The sequence below is a fragment of the Vombatus ursinus genome, unplaced genomic scaffold, assembly GCF_900497805.2.
Source record: "Vombatus ursinus unplaced genomic scaffold, bare-nosed wombat genome assembly UNPS02006779.1, whole genome shotgun sequence".
NCBI lineage: Eukaryota > Metazoa > Chordata > Mammalia > Diprotodontia > Vombatidae > Vombatus > Vombatus ursinus.
The window spans coordinates 24,242,016-24,265,473 of NW_020946557.1; the positions used below are offsets into that span (position 1 = coordinate 24,242,016).

Here is a 23,458-nt window from a genome sequence, read left to right on the forward strand (position 1 = left end):
CAGTCAGATTTGGGGGCTGACAGATATGTATAATAATGTGAGCTAAACTATAGAGAATAATTGCTTTGCCTTCTCAGTTTGCCATTTGTTCAAGGTCCAAATTAATTTGCATGCTAACCCAAAACCCAATCATCTGTAACAAAGGGTTTTAACCTCCACCCTTACTTAGGGATCTAACAGGAAAAGGAAAAGACGAATCTTAACCAAGGCATTCTCCTTGGTTTTTGGTTTTTGTTAGCTGGGTGTCATAGCTATGACTAAAGAACTGTGAGCTGGCATTATCTGGTTCTAGCCAGGTTCCAATATCTATACACTAGTACACAAGCTGAGATGGTTTGACTTGTCTGAAACAGATGAGCCTGGAGACTAACTAGAAAGGAGTAATGCCTCAGAAGAATCCCAGAGCACCATTCACCATTCTGCTGGGAACCAGCGGGGCAATGCTGCCAGCAAAGAAGCTCAGAGGCCAGCAGAGACTATGGAACCAGCAGAGATCAGTGGAGTCACATGTCCAGTGGGGAACAGTCAGGTGAGAGTGGCTCAGTGACATCACCTCACAATGTTGGCATCTTGAAGTTTCAGGACTGTGAGTTGTCCTTCCATGCATATATTCCCCAAATATGTGTCCCTTCGCTGTGATCCCTGTGCGTGCTTGATCTCCCCACTAATGAGGTGTGTGTTTGTGGGTAAATGTGTCCTAGGTTTATTGGGGAAAAGAAGAGAGTGAATATTCCATTGCAAATGTCCTTACTATATTATTTTATTAAATGTCTTTTCTTTGAACCAATGATATCCTCTGGTTGGTTAGAGAAAGAGTATACATATCAGTTGGGGCTCATGAGTTTTGGTCTTGAGTAGATGTGGTCCCATGGAATATTTTAAAACTGAGATATCTTTTCTGGGGGCCCCGTGAGTAAAAGGAGAATGCCGTAGGTACTACATTTATTTCCCCACTATGCTTAAAACAATGTTTTATATATAGTGAACATTCAATAAATGCATACAGAATTGGATTTCCTGCTCTTCTTTAACCTCATAAGCTACTTAGTGCTTAGACTTAGCGTCCAGTCTTGTCCTGGCTCAGCATTATCTCAGTGGGGCTGGCAATTTGCATCTGCACCAGGGAAGGAAGGAACCAAGTCTTTGTAGAATTGAACAGTGTGACCCAGCTGCCTGGTGTAGTCCCACCAACTGACTATCCTTTAGTGAATACCAATCATGGACAACAGGGGAAGCTGTCCTTCTAAAGTGAGAAACAAGGCTCCTGAGGGATGGAAAAAGCAGGGTATCCTTTCTTAGAATTTATCTAGTGGTTTTAAACTGGCTGTTGCATGCTTCTTCTAAACTAGTTGCACGATCACTAAATAGGCCGATTCAATTAATCACATTTTTATTTATTTACTTTTGGCTAGGCAATGGGGTTAAGTGACTTGCCCAGGGTCACACAGCTAGTGAGTGTTATGTGTTTGATGCCGAATTTGAACTCAGGTCCTCCTGACTCCAGGGCCAGTGCTCTTTCCACTTCACCATCTAGCTGTCCCTATTAATTACATTTTTAAAACAGTTAGTATGTACTTCCTATGTATAAGATTGTGGGGTGAATATAGAGAAATGTCCTTGAAGTTAAGAACATGTAGGTTCAAGTTTTGCCTTTGACACATACTGGGCTGTGTAATCCTGAACAAATTACAGCCTCTCCGTGCTCTAGGCTACCCTAAGACTGCAAGTTGCAAAGATGATGATGACATGCATTGGAAGACATGCATTCCTCACCTGGAATTTCTCTATACTAATGAAATTACAAGTCCAGTCCTTATGCCTATAGATGACATTAAAACTAAGCTAATTCTAGGAGATAGTCTGGTATTAGTGTAAAATACACTAGACATGGAATAAGATGAGTTTCAATCCTGCCTCTAAAACTTATTAGTTTTATGAACATGGGCAAGTTGTCTTCTTTGAGCCTCAGTTTTGTTATCAATAAAATGGGGCTAATAAAACTAGTGCTTCTTACTTTTACAGGATTGTTGTAAAATGTGGAAATCATTTTGTAGTGTTTTTGCATCTGCCTGGGTTGAGTGAGAATCAGATAGTAAAGATAATCCTGAGGTAATTGGAAGGATGGTATTGCCTTCAAGAGTACAGGGGAAGTTCAGAAGATAGTGGGCAGGAAGAAAGATAATTAGGTCTGTTTTGGACATTTTGAGTGTGAGATGCCCATAGGATATTTAGTTGAAAGTGTCCATTAGGCAGTTAGTGATGCCACATTGGGGTTTAGGGGAGAGACTTGGGTTGGGCATGTAGATCTGGGGGTTATCTACATAGTGATGGTAATTGAATACGTAATAGCTGATGAAATCACCAAAAGAGAAAGTATAGAGAGAAAAGAGAAGAAAGTCCAACCAGAGTCTTGAGGATACACCCACAGTTAGTGGGCTTGGCATAAATGATAAATTAGCAAAGGAAACTGTGAAAGAGTAATTATATAGGTAGGAAAACAGGATGAAGCACTGTCATGAAAAACCAGAGAGGAGAGAATATAAGGTAGGGAAAGTGTGTCAAATAATGCAGGAAGGATAAAGTTAGAGAAGAGGCCACTAATCTTGGCTTCACAGAGATTCTTGGTAAGTTTGGAAAGGCAAGTTTCGTTTCAATGAACAGGTCGGTCAGATTACAAGATTACAAAACATTGTGAAGAAAGTGAGAGGAAAGGAAGTGGAGCCTTGGAGTATAGGGACCAATCTGCAGCTGGGCTGGTTCAAACAGATTTCTTGGTTTCTGGATCCTGACAGACCTGGTTGATGCTGGACTGGACAAGTGGGCAAGTTGCTGGACTCATCTGTTTTGAGTTGGGCCAAACAGGTCATGTGGGTAGCTAGGTAGAACAGTGGATAGAGCACTGCACCTGGAGTCAGGAAGACCTAAATTCAAATCAGGCCTCAGGCACTAGCTGTGTGACCCTGGGCAAGACACCTCACCTTGTTTGCCTCAGTTTTCTCATCCTCAATGAGCTGGAGGAGGAAATGGCAAACCACTCCAGTATCTCTGCCAGGAAAACCCCAAATGGGGTCATGAAGAGTTGGACACAACTGAAAAATGACTGAACAACAACAAAAACAGGTCACTTGGCCATTGACCTGATGCTAGACAGACACAAACAGGCCACTTTGTCTTTGGGTGGCTGTTGCCAGCCTGGGCCAGGCAGACCCACTCTGCTGCAAGACTTTTCTCAAGGCGTTTAATCTCTGGGAGACAATCCTTCCACTAGTGTCTCTGGGCTTCCTCTTTGATGGGCAAGCTTCAGTCTCCCACCGCCTTCGGTTCCTGGATTCTGTCATCTCCAAATGCTTTTACTGGCAAAATGCTACTGTGATTTTTCAGTTAGGACAGCAACCCCGTCTAAAATTGGCAGAAGCCTGTCTTTCCCTCCAGAGGCTAGTCATCTCCTGGTAGAATATGGAAGGAATCTAGCTTTCAAAGTCAGATTGCTCAGTAATGTATTCTTCCTTTAAGTTTGGAGATCAGTCCCAATTCAATCAGTTACCCTTCTAGATTCCTCTCATTATCTCATGCAGATGAGTCGCTAGAGACAATGATTGTGGTCTGTGCACTAGCGGCAAGTTCATTGTCTCCTGGTTCATTCAAATACAATTGAACTCTTCCTAAACCGTGGAATGTCTATTTTGTAGAGGAAGACTTGCTTTCCATTTCAATGTCTATCTTGTCTCCTTCAGCCAACCCCCACCCTGCCCCTCCTGGGTTTCCCAGCCTTGGGTTGTTCTAATCCACTTTTCACATAGCTACCAAAATAATCTTCCTTAATCCCAGGCCTAACAAAATCATTCCCTCATTCACAAACTTCCAGTTGCTTCCCGTGCCTATGATATAAAATAAAAAGTCCTTAGTCTGACATTTAAGGCCTTTCATAATACACCTCTAATTTACCTTTCTAGCCTTATTTCACATCATTCCCCTACATGCATTGTCCATTCTATTCTGTAGAAACAGATCTATTGTTTCTAAAATTCAGAAGTGCTATCTCTAGTCTCCATCTCTGAATCCAATGGTTTAAGCGGGGTACATGCCCCGCTACTCGATCCCCCTTGCGGCCCACACCCATTCTTGGAATGACTCTCTCTTTATCTTTTCCCAACAGCTAGTGATTTTTCCCAAACTACATTGCATTTAACTATTTTGTACATATCTTTGTATGTGCTTCTTGTCTCTCCCATTAGAATGTGAACCCATTGTGAGTAGGGATTATTTCATTCTTTGTACTCATATCTCCAGTACCTAATACAGTGCCCACCATATAGTAGGCACTTAAATAATTGTGGATTCATGGAGTCAGTCTCTACCTCTCAGAATCCTTCTCTTCCTTCAAGGCTTATTTCAGGGGTTACCTCCTCTGGGATGCCTTAGATCCCACCACCTAAAAATAAGTTCAGAATTTCCTAGCACATTTTGCCTGGATTTCTCCTTTGCGCCCATCACAACTTACCATGTTTTATAGATGTAATAGGAGACTGGGCAGAATGCAAGCACTTTGAAGACAACAATTTGTTTTGCTTTTGTCTTTGTATTTTGAGTATCTTGCTTAAATGAGTACTTAATGAGTATTAATTAAATTAAAATTTAATTAATTAACACAATAACTAGTTAAACTGGTTCATCAGATTCTTTGGTGCTGAACATGTGCATTCGATCTATTTGGGAAAGTATAGCTAACCATTTTGCTGGGTAAAAATGCATTAGGATGATTTAAATTAGTTAGATTCCTGCAGTTATGTTCATTCCACTCTATGGTGAGCTCAAGGACAACTAGCTGGGATTGGGGAATTTTGTTGACACAAGTGAAATCCTTCTGTTCCGGAGGCGGAGAGAGTTTCTTTCTCATCAACATAAAGGTAAACAGCCTCAACCCTATTATAAATGGAGCCTAAAGTGCCCTCTGTCACTCAGAGCTGCAGCTGGCACGGGGAGAACTACCTGTCTGTCCCTTTGGAATACAGATAGACAACAGGAGGATCAGGACAAAATGAGTTCCAAGGCAAAGTCAGTTGGGATCATCGGAGCTCCTTTCTCAAAAGGACAGGTGAATAAATAGCCCATTTCTCATTCTCATTCTTTTAAATGTAGAGCTACAGTATGGATGTTGTTGAAGGTTTTTTAACCTTTAAAATTGATGTCTGATGCTTTTGATGGTCTTTGGCTATGGATACCTGCAGAGTTATTATCAAAAAGTCACATAATTCTGTGGAACGTTGTTGGAGTTGGGTCACAGCCCAACTTACTCAGCTGCTTTTGATCTTTGCCAAAGTTATTTATATTTGAACCACTCTCTTTTTAGTCATCAGGTATTTAAAAATGGAAAATACGTAATTTCAATTCAGTTGGAATGAAATCTTAGCACATTAATTCTCCATACTAAAGTGGATTTTTTTTTAAGTTTTAGAAAATGTTGGCTTTAGTCATTTAATCAATGTCTAGAAAAACTCATAAATTAAGTCATCCTTTAGACTCTTAATTTGCATAATTTTAGAGCGATTGCTTTGTACATAGTGCATTTTTTCAAATTTAAATGATTCATCTTTGACATTGGACTTCAATGAGAATTGTTAACTCTCAGACCGCTTGTCATGTAGATGGAATCTTTTATCAAATAATAGAATTTCTTTTCAGAAAACACCAATGGTAACATAATGTTCCAGGTTGGTCATTGGGAGCTCCATTCTAATGCCTTTTGATAATTGCATCATAGATATAGAACTGGAAGGTACTTTAAAAGCCATCAGGGTCAACTTCCTGATTTTATGGATGAGAAAACTGAGACACAGAGAGGTTAATTAACTTGTCCCCTTTCCATTTTGTTTTAATAATAATAATATTTACATATTGTACTTTAAGGCTTACATTGTGGTGCATCCATTTATTATTTAAGCACCTATTAGGACAAGACACCTTACATGGACTATCTTCCCTTCCCCCATCCCCCATCCACCAGGGAACTTCAGTGCCTCCCACTTTGTAATCTATCAACAAGGTAAGAAGAACACGCTGCTGTGTGAATTTTTGAAAACACTATCTCAGCTCAGGTGGATAGTGTTATATAGACAAACCTACAGTCAGTTGTTACCTGCACTTCACCCAGATATTAGGTCACTAATTCAAATGGGAAAAAGATAGGAAAAACTGAGAATGAACAAAGAAAGAGCAAATAACAAAGAAACTTTTATGTGATGCTTTCTCTTAAAAGATATTAATGGCCAGGAAGAGGAGATGCACCTCCCATTCTCCCTTCTTTGCAAGGGTGGGGGGTCATGGGTGTGGAATTTTTTTTTTTTTTTGAATATTTACTATTCAACTCTCTTGATGTGTTGATTAGTTCTGCTGACCTGCTTTGTCTTCTTTCTTTCTGTTTTTCTCCTTTCTTTCTTTCCTTCTTTTCTTTTTTCTTTCATTCTCTCTCCTTCCTCCTCTTCCATCCTTTTTTCCTTCTTTCTTTTAAAAAATATTTAGATAAGGAATGGCTTTCAAGAGAGAGAGAAGGGAAGGAAGAGAAATATTCAGAAACTAAGGTAACATAAAACTAAAAGATATTAATAATAATTTTTTAAAAAGACATTACTTTTAGGGGTTCTTCATTCCCTTTCCCATGGCTTGATTGGTTTTTCTTGTTATCAGGGACTTTTTTTTTTTAGTTTTGATTTCTCAATCATAACTTGCATTTTTCATGGTCAAGCTTAACATCGGCAAAGATTATAAAGTGCAGAAAGCAATAGCTCCTGCTAAAGGAGTGTCATGATGGACAGTCAAAATTATTTCTATTTTTTTCAAATACCCCTATAATTCTTTTTTCAAAGGTTAGGGAGACTGACAAAGGAGAAAAAGGGAATGTTTTGCAGAACCAAGAGGGTTTCTTGAGATCATATATTTAGAACTATAGGGAACCTTAGCAGCTTTCTAGTTTCTTCATGTTAAAGATAAAGTAACTAGAGCCTGGGGTGTTTGGTGGGGGTAGAAATATTTGCTCTTGGCCTTAGCAGAGTCAGGACCCAAACCCAGGTACTCTGACTCTACATGTAGTTCTCCTTCCACCGTACCATATTAGGAAAAGTAGTAAAAATAGACTGTTCCAATGAAAACACAAAACATAATTCTGTTTCATGGAACAGTTTGTATGAAAGATTTAGTTCTATTAAATAAGCCAACTTTGGCTTCCCTGGGTGGGCATGCTGTCATAAATCTACCACAGTGCTTTGACTTCCCAATCAACTAATTAACAGGAATTTGACTAATTTTCAGATCTGCTAGTGCAGATTAGCACTAATACTAACATATAGATGATGGGCCTGGCCGATTTTTCTCCTATGCTCTGGGGGCTGCGCCCAACCTAGCAAAAAGTAGATTTATCCAATGAAGATGTCAGCAAATTGGTTGGGGAGGGTGGAAAAAACCTCTAATACAAATGGATCCAAGAGGGAAAGACCAAAGAGGTGTAAATGGGATTGATAATCTTTGAAATTTGAAAAAAAATTAAATAAGAAAAAAATCACATGCCGTATTTTAGCAAGTAAATGTGATTCTTGCCAAATTAGAAGTCTAAACCATGTAGATTGGTTCTAATAATGAGAGATGAAAAAACATTTCAGGAAGGAAGTTGAAGTTGTGACAGAGTAGCTTTCATTTTCCTTGAAAAGAAATATTAACTTATTTGAGTTCATGTGATCTAGTCCTGGGGAGAGAAGTATGCATCTTTATATAGAACTTTGCAGTTGACAAAAGTTGACAATAGTTTTCTTTCCTGAAAAGACTTCTTGGTAAACGGACTATTAAATAAAATAATAACAATTTAAGGAGAGAATCAATTACCCTATTCTTTTATCTAGGTTGTGCCATTTTGGCAGCATCGTTAAATGTATATTGGAATCTCTTATCCGTTTTTATACAAAATAAATTAAGCAAATGGACAGACTTGTGGTGTCTTCATAGCTGAAATGCTTGTGGGTGCATTCAAGCAAGTTCTACGAGTTCTGCATTTTTTTTTTCCCCAACCCTAATCCTGGGAGTGACTTGTAGCATCCTTGGAATTTGTCCTTTCTATCCCTGGCCCAGCTTCAGTTTCTGATTAATAGAGCAAGCCCTAACCCTCCCCATCCTAAGCAACTTCTTTGAACCAGTGCTAAGCAGTTAGGGTATCAAGGGTGGGTGGGGCGGGTGTCTTATCTTAAAAAGGAGGAGCCAAGAAAAGAGAAAGTGAGATAAGTGGATCTTCTTTTGTAGATCTTGAAAGCCTTAAATTGATGCAGGAAGGTCAGTTGTTCTTATTACTGCATGCTCAGTGACAGGATCCAAAGACGTGTTGCTCAGAGTTCTCTCTGCTCTCTGACAATCTACGAGTAACTTGGGCTCAGGGTCAGGCAAATTTGGGTTTGAATTCTACTTCTTATGCTTACAAGCCTGGTAAGCACTGGCAAATAAATCACTTAACATCTCTGAGTTTCAGTTTCCTCATTTTTAATGTGAGGACAATGACACCTGTGTTATTTTTATATCAGAGTTGTTTTTTTTTTTTTGGAGGTGGCATTCAAAGGCAAGTGCTTTGCAAACTTTAAAGTGTTATATAAATATTTAGCTATATTTGTGATTAAATCCTTACAGTATTTCTGAACTAGAATATGAGGGAGGTATTCACAGTTTAGCAGGGAGAGGATAAAACGATTTATAGAATTTAGAGCTAGAAGAGACTTTAAAAATCATCTAGTACATCCCTTCCTGCATTAGATGGTTAAAGTAACTGAGGCACCATTAGAGTAAAATGACTTGCCCAAGGTCTCATAGGTAATTACATAGAAAAAGGAGTGATTTGAACAAGTTCCTTTGACTTCAAAGCCAGCACTCCTATCACACCACATTTGAGCCAAATAACCTCATGTTATTATGTAAAACCAGCACTACACTCTATTTTATGCATAATAGGACTAAAACAAAAAAGAATGAGATCTTGTTTATATGACTACTGGTGAAACAAGTTGGGATGACAATCAGGGCCAACCTGGTTTTGCAGGAGCTTGTCTTAATGCTGATTGTCAGAAAGAAAATGAGTAATTGCTGTTCCTAGCTCAGTTCCTACAATATGAGTTTGTTTCTTCTTGCGTCTCAAGCCTCTTGCATGTTACTGTGTGAGCTCATTCCCCTGCTGCGTACACACCAGATATGGGAATGGTGCTAAAAGTTTACCTTCCATTAAATCAGTGTTATCATTACCCAGCAGTGAGCTTGATGGGAGAAGGTCTGAGCACCTAGTTCTGATTTGGCAGTGTGATGCTCTGGACAGAGTAGGAGGAGGCCAAAGGGCCATTGTCAGCACTTGAGATTGGCCTTATTCACCTCCACACCATTAGCCAACAAAATACACAGCTATTGATTAACTTGTCTGTTTGACCTCTACCCAATAGTGGAATAGGGTTTGGCAGGGTCAGGTGGGAAAGAGAGGGAGAAAGATGCACTATTATGAACAAAGCAGTACCTTTCTCTCCAGTGAACAAGCAGGGGTACACATTCAATCAACTGATAGTGGATGTATACAGCTTTCTTGAAGTGAACATAAACTCAATTGGAAGAATGTTGCTCGTCTCTCGCCAAGGAAAATGTAGGTGGTAGTTTTGCTGTTTAAAAAACTTAAGTCTAGAGTTGCCTTTTAAGCTTTGGGATTTCTGCTTTTGGAACTCAGAACAAGTTTATATCCTGCTGTTCCTTTTCCAAGCATGGTTGAGATGTCACTCCATAATCTACTCACTGGAAACCTGTCCCGTTCTCAATTTTCTCCCTGTCCTTAAATTACCGGAAGTTTACTTACCTTTGTACATGTTTTTGGCCTCATAGTAGTGTGCAAACACCTCAAGATTAGAGTCTGTCTTTTCATCTCCTGCACCAGTGGGTCCAATCACCAAACATAGGACCTTGGCTCATAGCACGGGCTTAGTGAATATATGCAGCATTGAGATCCGTTTAAGACAAAATTAAGATACGTGATTTTTTAAAGTTTCTTATCTTTTATTGCAAGGCACACCCCACAAAATGTTGCCCTAACCCATGCTGTTTTATAACCCTATTAACATGTTATAAGATAAACCTTGTCTTAAAATCCACAAACCCTGCTTGTTAAAAAAAAAAATTGTTAGATCAGTTGCCCAATTGTGACACTATTCTTAAAGAACTCATTGCCCCTGTAACATTGTTTCACCTAACAGCTTTTTTTCCCCAGAGCCAACGAAGGGCATGGTGTGGGAAATGTTACTATAGTATTTCTCCAGTCTGGGCAACTAGGTGGTACTGCGGATAGAGGGCTGTGCCTGGAGTCAGGAAGATTCATCTTCCTGAGTTCAAATGTTAGCTTCAGGTATGTATTAGCTGTGTGACACTGGGCAAGTCACTTAACCCTATTTGCCTCAGTTTCCTCATCTGTAAAATGATCTGGAGAAGGAAATGACAAACCATTCTGTTATTTTTGGCAAGAAAACCCCAAACGGGTCATGAAGAGTCAGACATGACTGAAACAACTGAACAACAATAACAACAACACCTTGACTTTATTCAATATATGGAAAGTAGTTTGCTCCACTATTAGAGAGAGACAAGGGATGAGGAAAGCAAAGTGCTTCCCTCAAATCCCTTCACTGTTATACTGAATGTAGTTGGTGGTAAAAGGAAAGCTTTATTGAGATGATCCTTTGAGTGATTTGAGAGGCTGAGGAGAAAGTAGTGGGTGAGAAGGCAGTAGGAACAGTTAGATAAATTGCTTTTCTTGTTTTTGTTTTTTTGGTTGGGTTTTTGTTTCTTGGTATGCCATAGGTATCAAATAAAAAAAGTTTGATGCTTAAAAAAACTTCAACACAGCTGTCGTTTCCTAATGACTTCTCCTGCTCCTCAGAGAACCCTTCCTTGTAATAAAGAGGTATACAGTATATGAACCGCTGAGGTATTTGAGTGAAATGGAATATTACCTTGCCACAAGAAATGACAAGTATCAAGAATTCAGAGAAGCTTGAGAAGACATATCAACTGATGCAAGGGAAAGGAAGCAGAAGCTAAAGAATAGATTACACATGACCACAATAATTTAAAGGAAATCAGCTTCTTTTCCTGCCATTGGCATCAGCTTTCTTCCTCTCCTTTCTCCCTTTCTTTTTTTCAGGCTTTATTCATGTGAGATGGTAGAAGAAGAGAAAGAAATTTTCCACTTTAATTGCTTTTCTGCTCCTCTCACAATCATTGGCTAAGGGAGAAAAGAGTGAAGATTGACACTTGATGGAAAGAAAGAGGAGAGCAGTAGGAAGTAGAAAGGGAGGCAAAATTATTAGATTCAATTTAGCAAACTTTTATTAAGTATCTGTTATGTGCAAGACTGAATGCGGGAATTACCAAGACAAGTAGGAAACAGTTTCTGCCTTCAAGATCTCTGCATTGTACTGGACAGAAACAGTAAACAGGAAAAAAAAATAATCAAAGAAGGGAGCTGGGAAGACGGGGTGTGTGTGTTGGGGGCAGGGCGAGTTTGGATTTATGACTATAAGTTGCCAACTGCAATTAAACTAGTGTGGTTTGTTTAGGGGATGAGAGTTTTCCTGTTGAAATGATTCATTAAGGGTAAATCTAAATTACCACAGAGGAGGACTGGCCTGCTAATTGACTGTTATTTTTGACACATTTCATAACTAAACTCCTTGAGGGCAGGGGAAATTTTAGCCTTTGTCTTTATACCCCCAGTGCCTAATACAGTGTCTGGTGCATAAGAAATGCTCAGTAATTGCTGGTTGGATGATCTGGTTGATCACTATAGTTAAGGCAGATGGTTTTGTATAAGCAAAGCCACTAACAGTAGACTGCTCAGTAGCATAGCCTCAGAGGTCTTAAGAAGCCCAAGATATAAAATAGAGCTTCTTAAATAGAGTCCTTGAACTTGCTTAAATATTTTGACAACTGCATTTCAATCCAGTTGGATCCTTTGTAAGCCTATGTGTTTTATCGTATGTATTTTAAATCAGAGGATAAAAAGCTCCTGTAATCAGTCAGGGGAAAGCTACAGGTGGAGTTTACTTTTCTGAAAGGTAAAACATTAGAGGAGTCCATAGGTCTTATCAGACCAACAAAGAGTCCATGGCAAAAGGTTAAAGACCAGGGCAGCTAGGTGGGGTAGTGGATAGAGCGCCGGCCCTGGATTCAGGAGGATGTGAGTTCAAATCCAGCCTCAGACATATAACACTAACTGTGTGACCCTGGGCAGGTCACTTAACTCCATTGCCTAACTCAAAAAAAAAAAAAAAAAAAGGTTAAGGACCCTTGATCTAGAGAGAAATCTAGTAGCAGTACCTTCCACAAGTTTTGAGGAATAAGAAGCTAGAATTCTCCTGGGCCTCAAATCTGGACTTATATCACATATAAGTGTGGAAAGGAGAAACTGATTACCTCATGGGTCCAAGAAACACACACTTCGGTTCTGCATCTCAGGGCAGGAAAAGAGGGCCCCCTTGTGGACAAAATAGCTTTGCTCTGGTGCCATTTGTTAGCATCCCAAAGCACAAAAGAATAGTTGAGAAAGTAACCCAGTGTGCTTATGATCAAACACATCAGTTTGTTACCTTTCATGACTTTCTTTTATTTACTTTGACAGCTAGAAGGAATTCCTACAGAACAGTATAATTTCTATGAAATTTCTTGAATCACCTCCAACACCTTAGTATACTGTTCAAAATGCCATTTTTTCCCAGTCAACACCTATTTGGGCTTCAGCTAATTACCTACTGAGTTGTATTTATGTATCCACATAAAATCTTCAGAGAAATTTTTTCACTATTCACTCTCCAAAAAATGAATCTTATATAGTGAAAAAAAAAAGGTCCCTCTCCTTCCTATGTAAAGGTAAGAATGCCTGTTCTGGTCATATTCTCATGATTAGTGAGTATAGAGAGAAATCTTGAGATTTCAAAATAGGGCTAACATTAAGCAGTACAGAAAATAAAAGGATCCTTTGTAATCCTATGTTGGTCAAGTCAAGTCATGTCAACATGTACTTATTAAAGGAAGCTCCTACTATGTGTCAGACTTTGTGCTAAATACCGGGGATACAAAGAAAGGCAAAAACAATCCCTAGCCTCAAGGAGTTCACAATCTAATTGAGGGAGACAACATGCAAACCTATATGCACAAGCAATAATAACCAGAATCTACATAGCCCTTTCTATTCAAGTATTTCAAAAAGTTCATATGCAACAGGTGACATCTATTTCTTTTCAGACTGATATATAAAAATGATTAGCATCTGAATAAATTCTTTTTTTTTTTTAAATCCTCAGCCACGAGGAGGGGTGGAAGAAGGCCCTGCAGCACTGAGAAAGGCTGGCCTAGCTGAAAAACTTAAAGAACAAGGTAACTGCCATCACAAGACTGAGATCATTCTGATTTACTCTCCCCTGTGAAGGGTAAACAAGTTCATGTCAACGCACGATGACTCGGGGTAGATCTGACATTTTCTCCCTTCCAGTTGAAGGGCATAGAGCCTGAGAGACTGTGCACAACTTGAAAAAGAAGTATGAACTGGGTAGAAGACAGAAGTATTCAATAAGCATGTGCTGAATGAATGGATCATCCGGGGTGAAGCCCATGATCAGGAGATGGATCCCTGAAAATGACCGTTTATCTCAACATGGGTTGAGATAAAAGATTAGCAGTGGTCAGGACATTATCTGATGCTCTTTCTGTATAAACCCACCTTTTGTTGTTATTGTTTAGTTGTTTCAGTGGTGTCCAACTCTTTGCTACACCATTTAGGGTTTTCTTAATAAAAATACTAGAGTGGTTTGCCATTTCCTTCTCCAGCTCATTTTACGATGAAGAAATTTAAGGCCAACAGGGTTAAGTAACTTGCCCAGAGTCACACACCTAAGTAAGGGTCTGAGGCCAGATTTGAACTCAGGTCTTCTCGACTCCAAGGCTGGTGCTGTATCCACTGCGCCACCTACCTGCCCCATAAGCTCACCTGTTTGGGATAGAATCCAGGCTGAAGATTGGGGGTAGATGTATTTTTCACCTAGATCTGAGAGAATCAGGTCTAAGGACAATACTAGTCTTATGCTAAACTTCCTCCTAAAGAACAATTTTTTTTTAATGGCACTAATAGGGGTTTATAAATCTAGACACTTTGCTGTATCCTATAAAGAGCTAACATGTTACACTGTAGAACTCTTGAGGTTATATAAGAACCTATATGACCTGCCCAGGGTGATATAATGCAAGCTTTCCATGCAGCCACCCCTCACTCTCACTACATGATTAGCCCCTTTTCCCCCCTCTAGTTATACATATAACTCTGATGTTATGTTTTATGACACTTCTCCTCAGCAATTCTTCATCGTTAATATGCTACAGTCTACTTGTGTCAATCATGCCCCCTAGGCCACAGTACTTACCAGAAACAGAGCTTTTATTTCGTGGTACCACTCTCTAGAATCTAAAGTCTAGGTAGAATGGCCAAGTCTATCCTCATGCTTGGGCCTCAGTAATGTGGACAAGCCAAGTGAAGTACCTAATATAGTTTTTACTTCAAATTACTCCTTCAAAGAAACAAGTCTTGGGGTTGTTTGAGTTGTGGTCTTAATTTAGTCTATGCTATGAACTTCTTTATAACACCAAAATTTCTACGGTTTAATCAATCGGGGTACTTTATTGAAACAGCTCTTCCACATAATAATTTTATGAATTGTTGTGGCCATTCTCCCTCCCCTCTGCACGCCCCCCCCCCCCACAACAAAACAAAACAAAACAAGAAGAAAAACTAATCCCTGGACACCAACTTTCTGAGGAAAGAGCAACTCAGATTTAGCCAGAGATGAAAGTCATCTTGTTCTGATATTTTGTACTAAGCAACTAGGGGTTGCAGAGGATAAAGCACTGAACTCGGTGTCAGGAAGACCTAAATTCAAATGCCACCTGAGATATTTACTATGTGACCCTGGGCAAGTTACTTAATCTCTGCTTGTCTCAGTTTCCTCAACTATCAAATGAGGACAGCAAAGGCACCTACCTCACAGGGTTGTTGCAAAGATCAAATGAGGTGATATTTGTACAGTTTCTGGCACATGGTAGATACTATTTAAATGCCTGTTCTCTTCCCTTCCCATTGTCTTTGATCATTGAAAGAAGTGATCTTGTACTGGATCTTTGGGCCCATACTCAAAAGTCTCTCCTGGACTGAGTACCTGTCAGATCTTGTACTCTAGTGACTTATTCTTCAAGATGCCATAATGAGGAATCAGACCAAGACTTTAGCTCTGTAAAGCATACATATTTAGAGTGAGCATGGACACAGATTAAAAATAATAACAATCTATAGGGGTTGGGGGAGTAATATTTCCTTATAGCATAACAAAAGTGGACCAGGTATTATTGTTTCAGAAAAAAAAAAACCCAGTGCAGTAGCCTTATGCAGTACATTTTAAGGAGTATAGGTCTAGAGTTGTTGAGGGTAACCTGCATTTTTGTTTGTTTGTTTCCATTGCAGAGTGTGACGTGAAAGATTATGGGAACTTGTCCTTTGCTGATGTGCCAAACGATACCCCCTTTCAAATTGTGAAGAATCCAAGGGCTGTGGGCAAAGCTAATGAGCAGCTAGCGGAAGTGGTAGCAGAAGTGAAGAAGGATGGGAGAACCAGCTTGCTACTTGGCGGGGATCACAGGTCTCAATTTATAATTGTCACCAAGTCCCACAGACTTAAATAGTTGTGACTCTACTATTCTAAGAAACAACATCACGTGTGGGTAGCTCTTGAAGGTTTTTAAAGTGTCGCCCTCACAACTCTGTGAAGTAGGCCGTTTCAGTATCATTCCCCTATTGTTCAGATGAGAAAAAGTGAGGGGTTGAAGTGGTTTCCTCATTGTCTCATAGCTCTTAGGTGTTGGAACCAGAATTTGACTCCATATATTTTGGCTCCAACATCAAATGCTTTTTGAGCTCTAAACATGATGCCAAGAGAAGCTGGGAAGTTAATATTGAGTAGAAATCACTAAGTGAATAGGGATGGGAACAAGCATTTATATAGCACCTACTATGTGCTAGGGCAACTAGGTGGTGCAATGGATAGAACACTGGGCTTGGAATCAGGAAGACTCATCTTCCTGAATTCAAATCTGACCTCAAGATACTTACTAGCTCTGTGACCCCGGACAAGTCACTTAACCCTGTTTGCCTCAGTTTCCTCATCTGTAAAATGAGCTGGAGAAGGAAATCTTTGCCAAGAAAACCCCAAATGGGGTTGTGAAGAGTTGGACACAACTGAAAAATGACTGAACTGAGCTTCAATGTGCCAGATACTGTGCTAAGTGCTTTACAAATAAGATCTCATTTAATCCTCATAACAACAGGTGCTATTATTAGCTCCCTTTTACAGTTGAGAAAACTGAGGCAAAGAGAAGTTAAGTGACTTGCCCAGGTTTACATTGCTAGTAAGTGTCTCAGATTGGATTTGAGTTCAGGTCTTCCTGACTCCAGCCAGGCCCAAAGCTTATCCACTGCACTACGTAGCTGCCCTAACCAGTTAATACTTTTATCTTTTTTTTTTTAATGTCCATTAGGGTTAGCAGAAAACTTTTTATTCCAATATTCTCAGTCATTTCCCCCTATTTTCAACACTTGCAGTGTTTGAAACACAGCTTTGCTACAACAGTAAGTTGTATGACTTTGGATAGGTCAATCCAGCTTTCTCAGTGTTTCCTCATCTGTAAAGTGGGGATGGCAATATTTGCATTAATAATACTTGCAATAATACCATACCTTGTGAGAATAAAATGGGATAACCTACAGAAAGGTATTTTGTAAAACTTGAAGCACTATATGAATACCAATTTGTCAGAGAACCTGAGGATTGTCCTAAAATCTTACAATGTTTGTATTTTTTAAAAGACTCTCTCAAATCTCTTGTTTATTAAACAAGCTAAAAGCCAAACCCAAGCTAGCACTTCTAAACTTTCTTGGAGAGGTGACAGTCAGTTTAGGATCATAGGATTTAGAACTGGAAGGGACTTACTAGACCAACCAGATAATTGTACAGATGAGGAGACTAAAGTCCAGAGAAATTGAATGAATTGCCCAACTTCACATAGTCAGTTAATAAAAAGAGTTGAAAGGAGACCCTGGATCCTCTGACTTCCAATCTGACTTGAAATGACCACTTTATCCTGCTCTAAATTCCTTTTGAATGTCCATACATCACAGGACAGGTGGGCTGTCCTAGGGGTTTTCTTGTCTAATTTCCTCATTTTACAGATGAGAATATTGAGACCCAGAGATGTTAAGGGACTCGCCCAAGGGTCATACAGGTAGTAAATCACAGGGATTCAAGTCCACTCTTCAGACTCCAGTGCCTTTTCCACCATTATACCCCGTCTCTCTGTTGCTGAATGATAATTGAATTGTAACAAGAGGGAAGTGGACTTGAGTCTTCTGTATTTAATTAGATCCCTTACTTTTGTCCAAGATATTTCCTGATTCTTCCATTCATATAGATGTCCCAGGACAATTGAGGTGAATAGATGTTAGAGAGATTGATTATGTCAGAGGGACAGATGATAACACCAACAATATGAACATGGCGATGGTTACCCATTGAGTTGAAAGGGAAGAATAAAAAATTTAGGCATGGAATTTCCAAGTGGAATAGGACAAGAGGTCATCATCCAAGCTACATGGGCTTTCCGGATACTCAGACCTGTCCATCTTACACTGCAAAAAGTTGAACCACTTAGCATTTACAAGGAAGTAGAAAGTATGAGTTTAATAAAAGCTATTTAGGTTTTCAAGGCTCATAACACCTATAGATTCACCCTTAGGTAACTCACATTAGGGACTATAATATTTATTAAGCAGGGTTGGATGGGATTAGACAATAAGCAAAAAGCTAACCTGAGAATAAGATTTATTCACAGAACAGTTTATTTGCATGGTTGATATTCTTACAAACCCATTTTCCCTAACTCAATTTTGCTGAATTTTAGCTGATACTATATTTGGACAGTATTAAAAAAAAACAAAAAACCAAAACCTGCCATCACACAACGTAGTAACTTCAGGGTCAACATCAACATAAATAATTACTATTTAGCACCAAGTGTCATGGGTAAATGACATTGCTCCACACTATTATAACTGTTTTGTTTTGTTTTTTTTTGATGTGTCATTTGTTGCTATGACCCACTAGACACTGCTTTTGAACATCATTGTGATGTTTAAAGGAAAGGTTAGTGGGGTCTTTCAAAAAGTAAACATGTCACACATTGTGTAAAGATGGTGTAATCTCTATACTTACACAACTTTTCTGTTTCCAAAGTTTGGCGATTGGAAGTATCTTCGGCCATGCCAAAGTTCATCCTGATCTCTGCGTCATTTGGGTAGATGCACATAGTGATATCAACACTCCTCTGACAACCACAACTGGCAACTTACACGGACAGCCTGTGTCTTTCCTTTTGAAGGAACTAAAGGGACAGGTAAAGAAATATGTTTGAATTCTGTCATCTGAATTAGTTTTTAGAAACTTGGACAGATGGAAGGGAGAACTAATTCCCCTGTACCATCTTGTTTTTTAGAAGGGCTCTTAACTACCATGGTTTTTACAATGAGACAGGTGGCATAATGGTGGGCCTAGAATCAGGAGGTCCTGAGTTCACATTAGCAACGTAACTCTGGGCAAGTTAATTAATCTCTGCTGCCTCAGTTTCCTCATCTGCAAAATGGAGATAATAGCACCTATTTCCCAGTGTGGGGATCAAGTGAAATAATATTTATGAAGTGCTTAGTACATTGCTTTACACATAGTAGTTGCTTAATAAATGCTCTTCCTGCACCCTGCCCCCAATGTTTAATCCAGGTGGTTGAGATTTTTACAAATCCAGATGCATCCTCCTAAGTGCTCAGCCCTTTCCATGAGATCTGTCTCAGATGATCCACTTGGATTAGATGTATGTAGATTTATATTAAGGTAGCTTTAAGACCAATTGTGTGTTAAGTCTCTGGAAAGTGTTATTCCTAGGAGGAATTATTCCTTCTCAAGGAACTTATGAGATGGAATTACATATAGATTTAATTTTTTGCTGCTAATGCCAATTAAAACTTCTATTACTTAAATATTAATGGTACAATTATTATTTAATTTTATACTTCACATGAAGCTGGTCTTAATTCATTTAACAGGTTGGCTATTGCTGGCTGAGTATTTTCTAATAATACATTGATAGAAAATGTAGTGATACTCGATGCCCAGAAGTGAAGTCTTATAAACTGGCAACCAAGTGTTCGACCAAATCTGCAAAACACCTGATTAATGGGGCAGCTAAGTGGTGCAGTGGATAGAGTCAGGAGGATCTACCTGAGTTCAAATCCAGCATCAGACACCTGACACTTACTAGCTGTGTGACCCTGAGCAAGTCACTTAATCCCACTGCCTAGCAAAAAAAAAAAACAAAAAATAAATAAATAATAAATCTGATTAACATGGATGAAACCAACTGATTGTCAGGGCAGGTCTATGCAGAATAGATGACTTTCTATAAAAAATGCTTTTAAGGACCCCCAAAAAACCCAGTTGCTTCAAAATAGCTGCCATACTGCTTGGATTCTATTAATCATTATTTTTTTGGTTAAGGGATTGTGCCCAGAAAGTCCAAGTTTAAAATCCACCCTAGAGGGGCAACATTTTGGACCCTTAGCAGTAAGACATTCATATGGACTAGATGATAAGACTGAATGGGTTAGTTTATCAATCCACTAGTTGTCACATTGGAAAATAGGTGCCTGAAGGAGATGGGATGTGTAAATTTTGATGAGGGTGACAAAGTGTGTGGGATTCAGAATAGTTAGTGCCACAGAATTCCTGAAGTCAGAGTCCATGAAGGAGTTAGAGATATTTCTCACATACTATTGTTTAGGACCACTTCTTTTATACATACATACATACATACATACATACATACATATATGTAGCATTTTTTGCATTCTAAATGTCATCCTGTCTATTGTACTTATAATAGTAAACATGCTTGATTATGAAAGAATAAAAATAAATAGAAGCATCATTTTTTTTTAGATCCCTGATATTCCAGGATTCTCTTGGGTGACACCCTGCTTATCAGCTAAGGATATTGTATACATTGGGTTGAGAGATGTGGATCCTGGTGAACAGTTAAGTGTATTTATTTCTTAGTCCTACTATTTATCATAGTTTTCTCTACTGATAATTTAATAATTCCAATTTAGCCAGATAAAACAATTCATAGGATATAAATGTTTCATGTTTTTAATTGCATGGAACTTCAAAAAACAAAAACCCAGGCAAAGGTGGAAACAATCCTAAGCCATCCTTCTATGTAAAGTAACTGTTAAAATTTTTCTTGAAAATGTAGATTTACTTCTATTCAGCTATTAAGAGAACAAATGCTTCTGGGATACTTGGATGAATCTGTGATCTTATTGTATATGCTCCCTCTAGTGGTGCAGTCTTCCCATTCCATGTGACAGGCCCATGACCAGTAAGTTTCAAATAGGACTCCACCTAGCATGCCGAGCATTGCTCTCCTCTATCCTTCATTGTCTGAAGTAACAGTGGAACCCAAGACTGGCTAGTGGCTTCTCCCTCACTCTTGCTGAATGACTGGCCCCATTTTTTAACATGTCTGATGATTATTTAATGCCAGTGCTCTAGGACAAATCTTAATTGGTAATACGCTGTAGCCCACTTGGGCCCATCATGAATTTCTCCATTGACCTAGATCAATTATCTTTTTTTTTTGCAGTCGCATCCTTAAAGATCTGGGTATTAAATTTTTTTCAATGACTGAAGTGGATAAGCTTGGAATTGCCAAGGTGATGGAAGAAACACTAAGTTACTTAATAGGAAGGTAAGACTTCAGTTTTTTGTAATGTAAATACTATTAATGATGTTGTTACACACAGGAACTGCCATTATTAAATACACAAGAAATCAATACAGAAAATCCTCTCAGGAAAACAACTTTTGGGGCAGCTAGGTGGCGTAGTGGATAGAGCACCGGCCCTGGAGTCAGGAGGACCTGAGTTCAAATCCGACCTCAGACCAAACCCTTGACACTTACTAGCTGTATGACCCTGGGCAAGTCACTTAACCCCAATTGCCTAAAAATTTAAAAAGAAATTAGAAAACAACTTGACTTCAGATAAAGGTAGTGAACTGTAATGGGCTAATAGGTACAGTTCCTTATCTACTCAATGTTAACATCTTTCAACGTTTTTTTTCTTCCACTTGAAGGAAGAAAAGACCAATTCATCTGAGTTATGATGTGGATGGACTGGACCCATCGATGACACCCGCTACGGGCACACCTGTCCCTGGAGGTCTGACTTACAGAGAAGGTCTCTATATTACAGAACAAGTCTTTAAAACAGGTATGACCAATATCTGAGAAAATAGAAAATGTAAACTTAAGACAAATAAAAACCTCTAGGGGAGAAAGGGGTTAAAGTTAACTTACAGAAAAGGTATTAACATATTTCTCCACTTTAAAATTGTCAGTATATTAAAAAAAAATTCAACATCTTATGTATGATACTTGTAAGAATACTGTTATAAAGATTGTTGAAGTATGCAAAAACTTGGCAAACTATCCTTTTCTTGTTTTTACTCCCTTGGGTTAGTCCCCTCAGCTTTTTATTGAATTTAAAATCTTGACATCTTATAAAATGTATTTTTACCACCTATTGTTACAGGGCTCCTCTCGGGATTAGACATAATGGAAGTCAATCCATCCCTTGGGAAAACACCAGAAGAAGTAAAGCGGACAGTGAATACTGCTATTGCATTAACTTTGTCCTGCTTTGGAGTAGCTCGAGAGGGCAATCACAGTGCCAACTGACTGTAAATAAGTCTCAATAATTCTGAAAAGGAATTGGGGGGGGGGGGGCGCGGTAGTAGGAGGGAAGAGAATTGATATTCAATGCCTGGCTAACAATGAGCAACTCTAAAAATTGTGCTTAAGCTTACACTTTCCCCAAAGCCTTTTGCCAAATTTTAATAGGTAAATAACTAAAGTTCTAATCCCTTCTTTAATGTGAAATCAAAGTATTTTTGCTTGCCCTTTAGCTGTAATCAAGGGGAAAGACTTACAGTGACTCTGGGGAAGAGAAATGTAAACTTGAGGCTAATTCATTAATTTGCTGTTAGCTGGTTTAACAACATAAACATGTATATAGTGAAAACTGGTAACAGGAGGCAAACAGCATTAATCTGTTGTTTGCCACGTGTGCCTGTACATGAAATATAGCTAGAGACCAAACTTAAGCTAATACTAACAGGTAACAGCAAGGACCACGTTCATCCATCTGAGTTTTTAGTTCTTTTTATAAGGAACAATAGCTGCATAGACTCTACTATGCCTTCCCATTCTTCCACCAGTAATGCTGAAGATTTATTTTTATGAGAGATCTTAACCTTCTGAAATATTTGACTGAATAAATTTATGTCACTAAGTCTGTGTAGGAAATGCCTTGTTATGAAGTTTCTTTAAAATGTCTGACTACTAATAAAAATACTTGGTCAAATTTATTTTGACACTGAAAAGTAAAATTTACTTTCATCTTTGAAAACTGGGGACAGAGAACTTTTATGAGAACATTTATGTTTGGTAATATACATCCATTTAAAGTAGAGTAAACACTCTGAGGAAGAACATTCTTCCCATATTATCATTTTCATTTTGTCTTTATTCTACTCAATGACTATGACATGTAAAGGATTGTATCATATCAACTTTATCACGAGTACAATAAAGTATCATCTCCCACCAAAACATCACTCTTGAAGTATCATCAACTGAAAAATACCAAAGATCTTTTTTTTCCCCAAAGAAAGATTAACAGATTCCTTAACATAGGTTTGAGTAAAAAAAAAAAAAGCCCAGATTCTACAGTATAAATACCAAATACTTTGATGATTTCACATGAACTTCAAACGTTTGGGGAATATGGTCATTTTTGGTATCCTAAAAGGTCAAACTCCTGGATGCTAAGCCTGTGGGATTCAATCTTATGATTTCACTATAAAAATCTGTTTACTTTTTTAGAGGCAAAATGGGGTGGCAGAGTTCTGAACTTGTTGTCAGGAGACCTGAATTCAAATTCTGGCTCCAATATTATCTAACAGTTACATGGCCGTGGGCAAATTGGATCGTCAGTTTCCTTCGAAATGAGAATAATTCTTGTATACTACCTGCTTTAAAGGGCCATGACGGAAAAAACAAAACAAAAACCTTTATAATCCTTAAAGTATAAGTATATACAAGTCATCATTATTATACAAAATAACCTTGGGGAAAATTGAGACCCTATACAACACATACAAGAATGTCTTTTTAGGGTATTAGATTCTGTTTCATCAAT

At 38.6% G+C, this 23,458-nt stretch overlaps 1 protein-coding gene across 1 annotated transcript; it reads left to right on the top strand.

Moving 5' to 3' along the window:
* Positions 1-4,947: 4,947 nt before the first annotated feature.
* Positions 4,948-23,428, top strand: ARG1 (arginase 1). Its single transcript, XM_027848543.1, has 8 exons — positions 4,948-5,095; positions 13,356-13,428; positions 15,560-15,734; positions 18,381-18,540; positions 20,136-20,230; positions 20,842-20,946; positions 21,333-21,469; positions 21,791-23,428. Exons 1-8 carry the CDS (start codon positions 5,039-5,041, stop codon positions 21,934-21,936), a joined length of 948 nt encoding a protein of 315 aa, XP_027704344.1. The 5' UTR covers positions 4,948-5,038; the 3' UTR covers positions 21,937-23,428.
* The last annotated feature ends 30 nt before the right edge of the window (positions 23,429-23,458 follow it).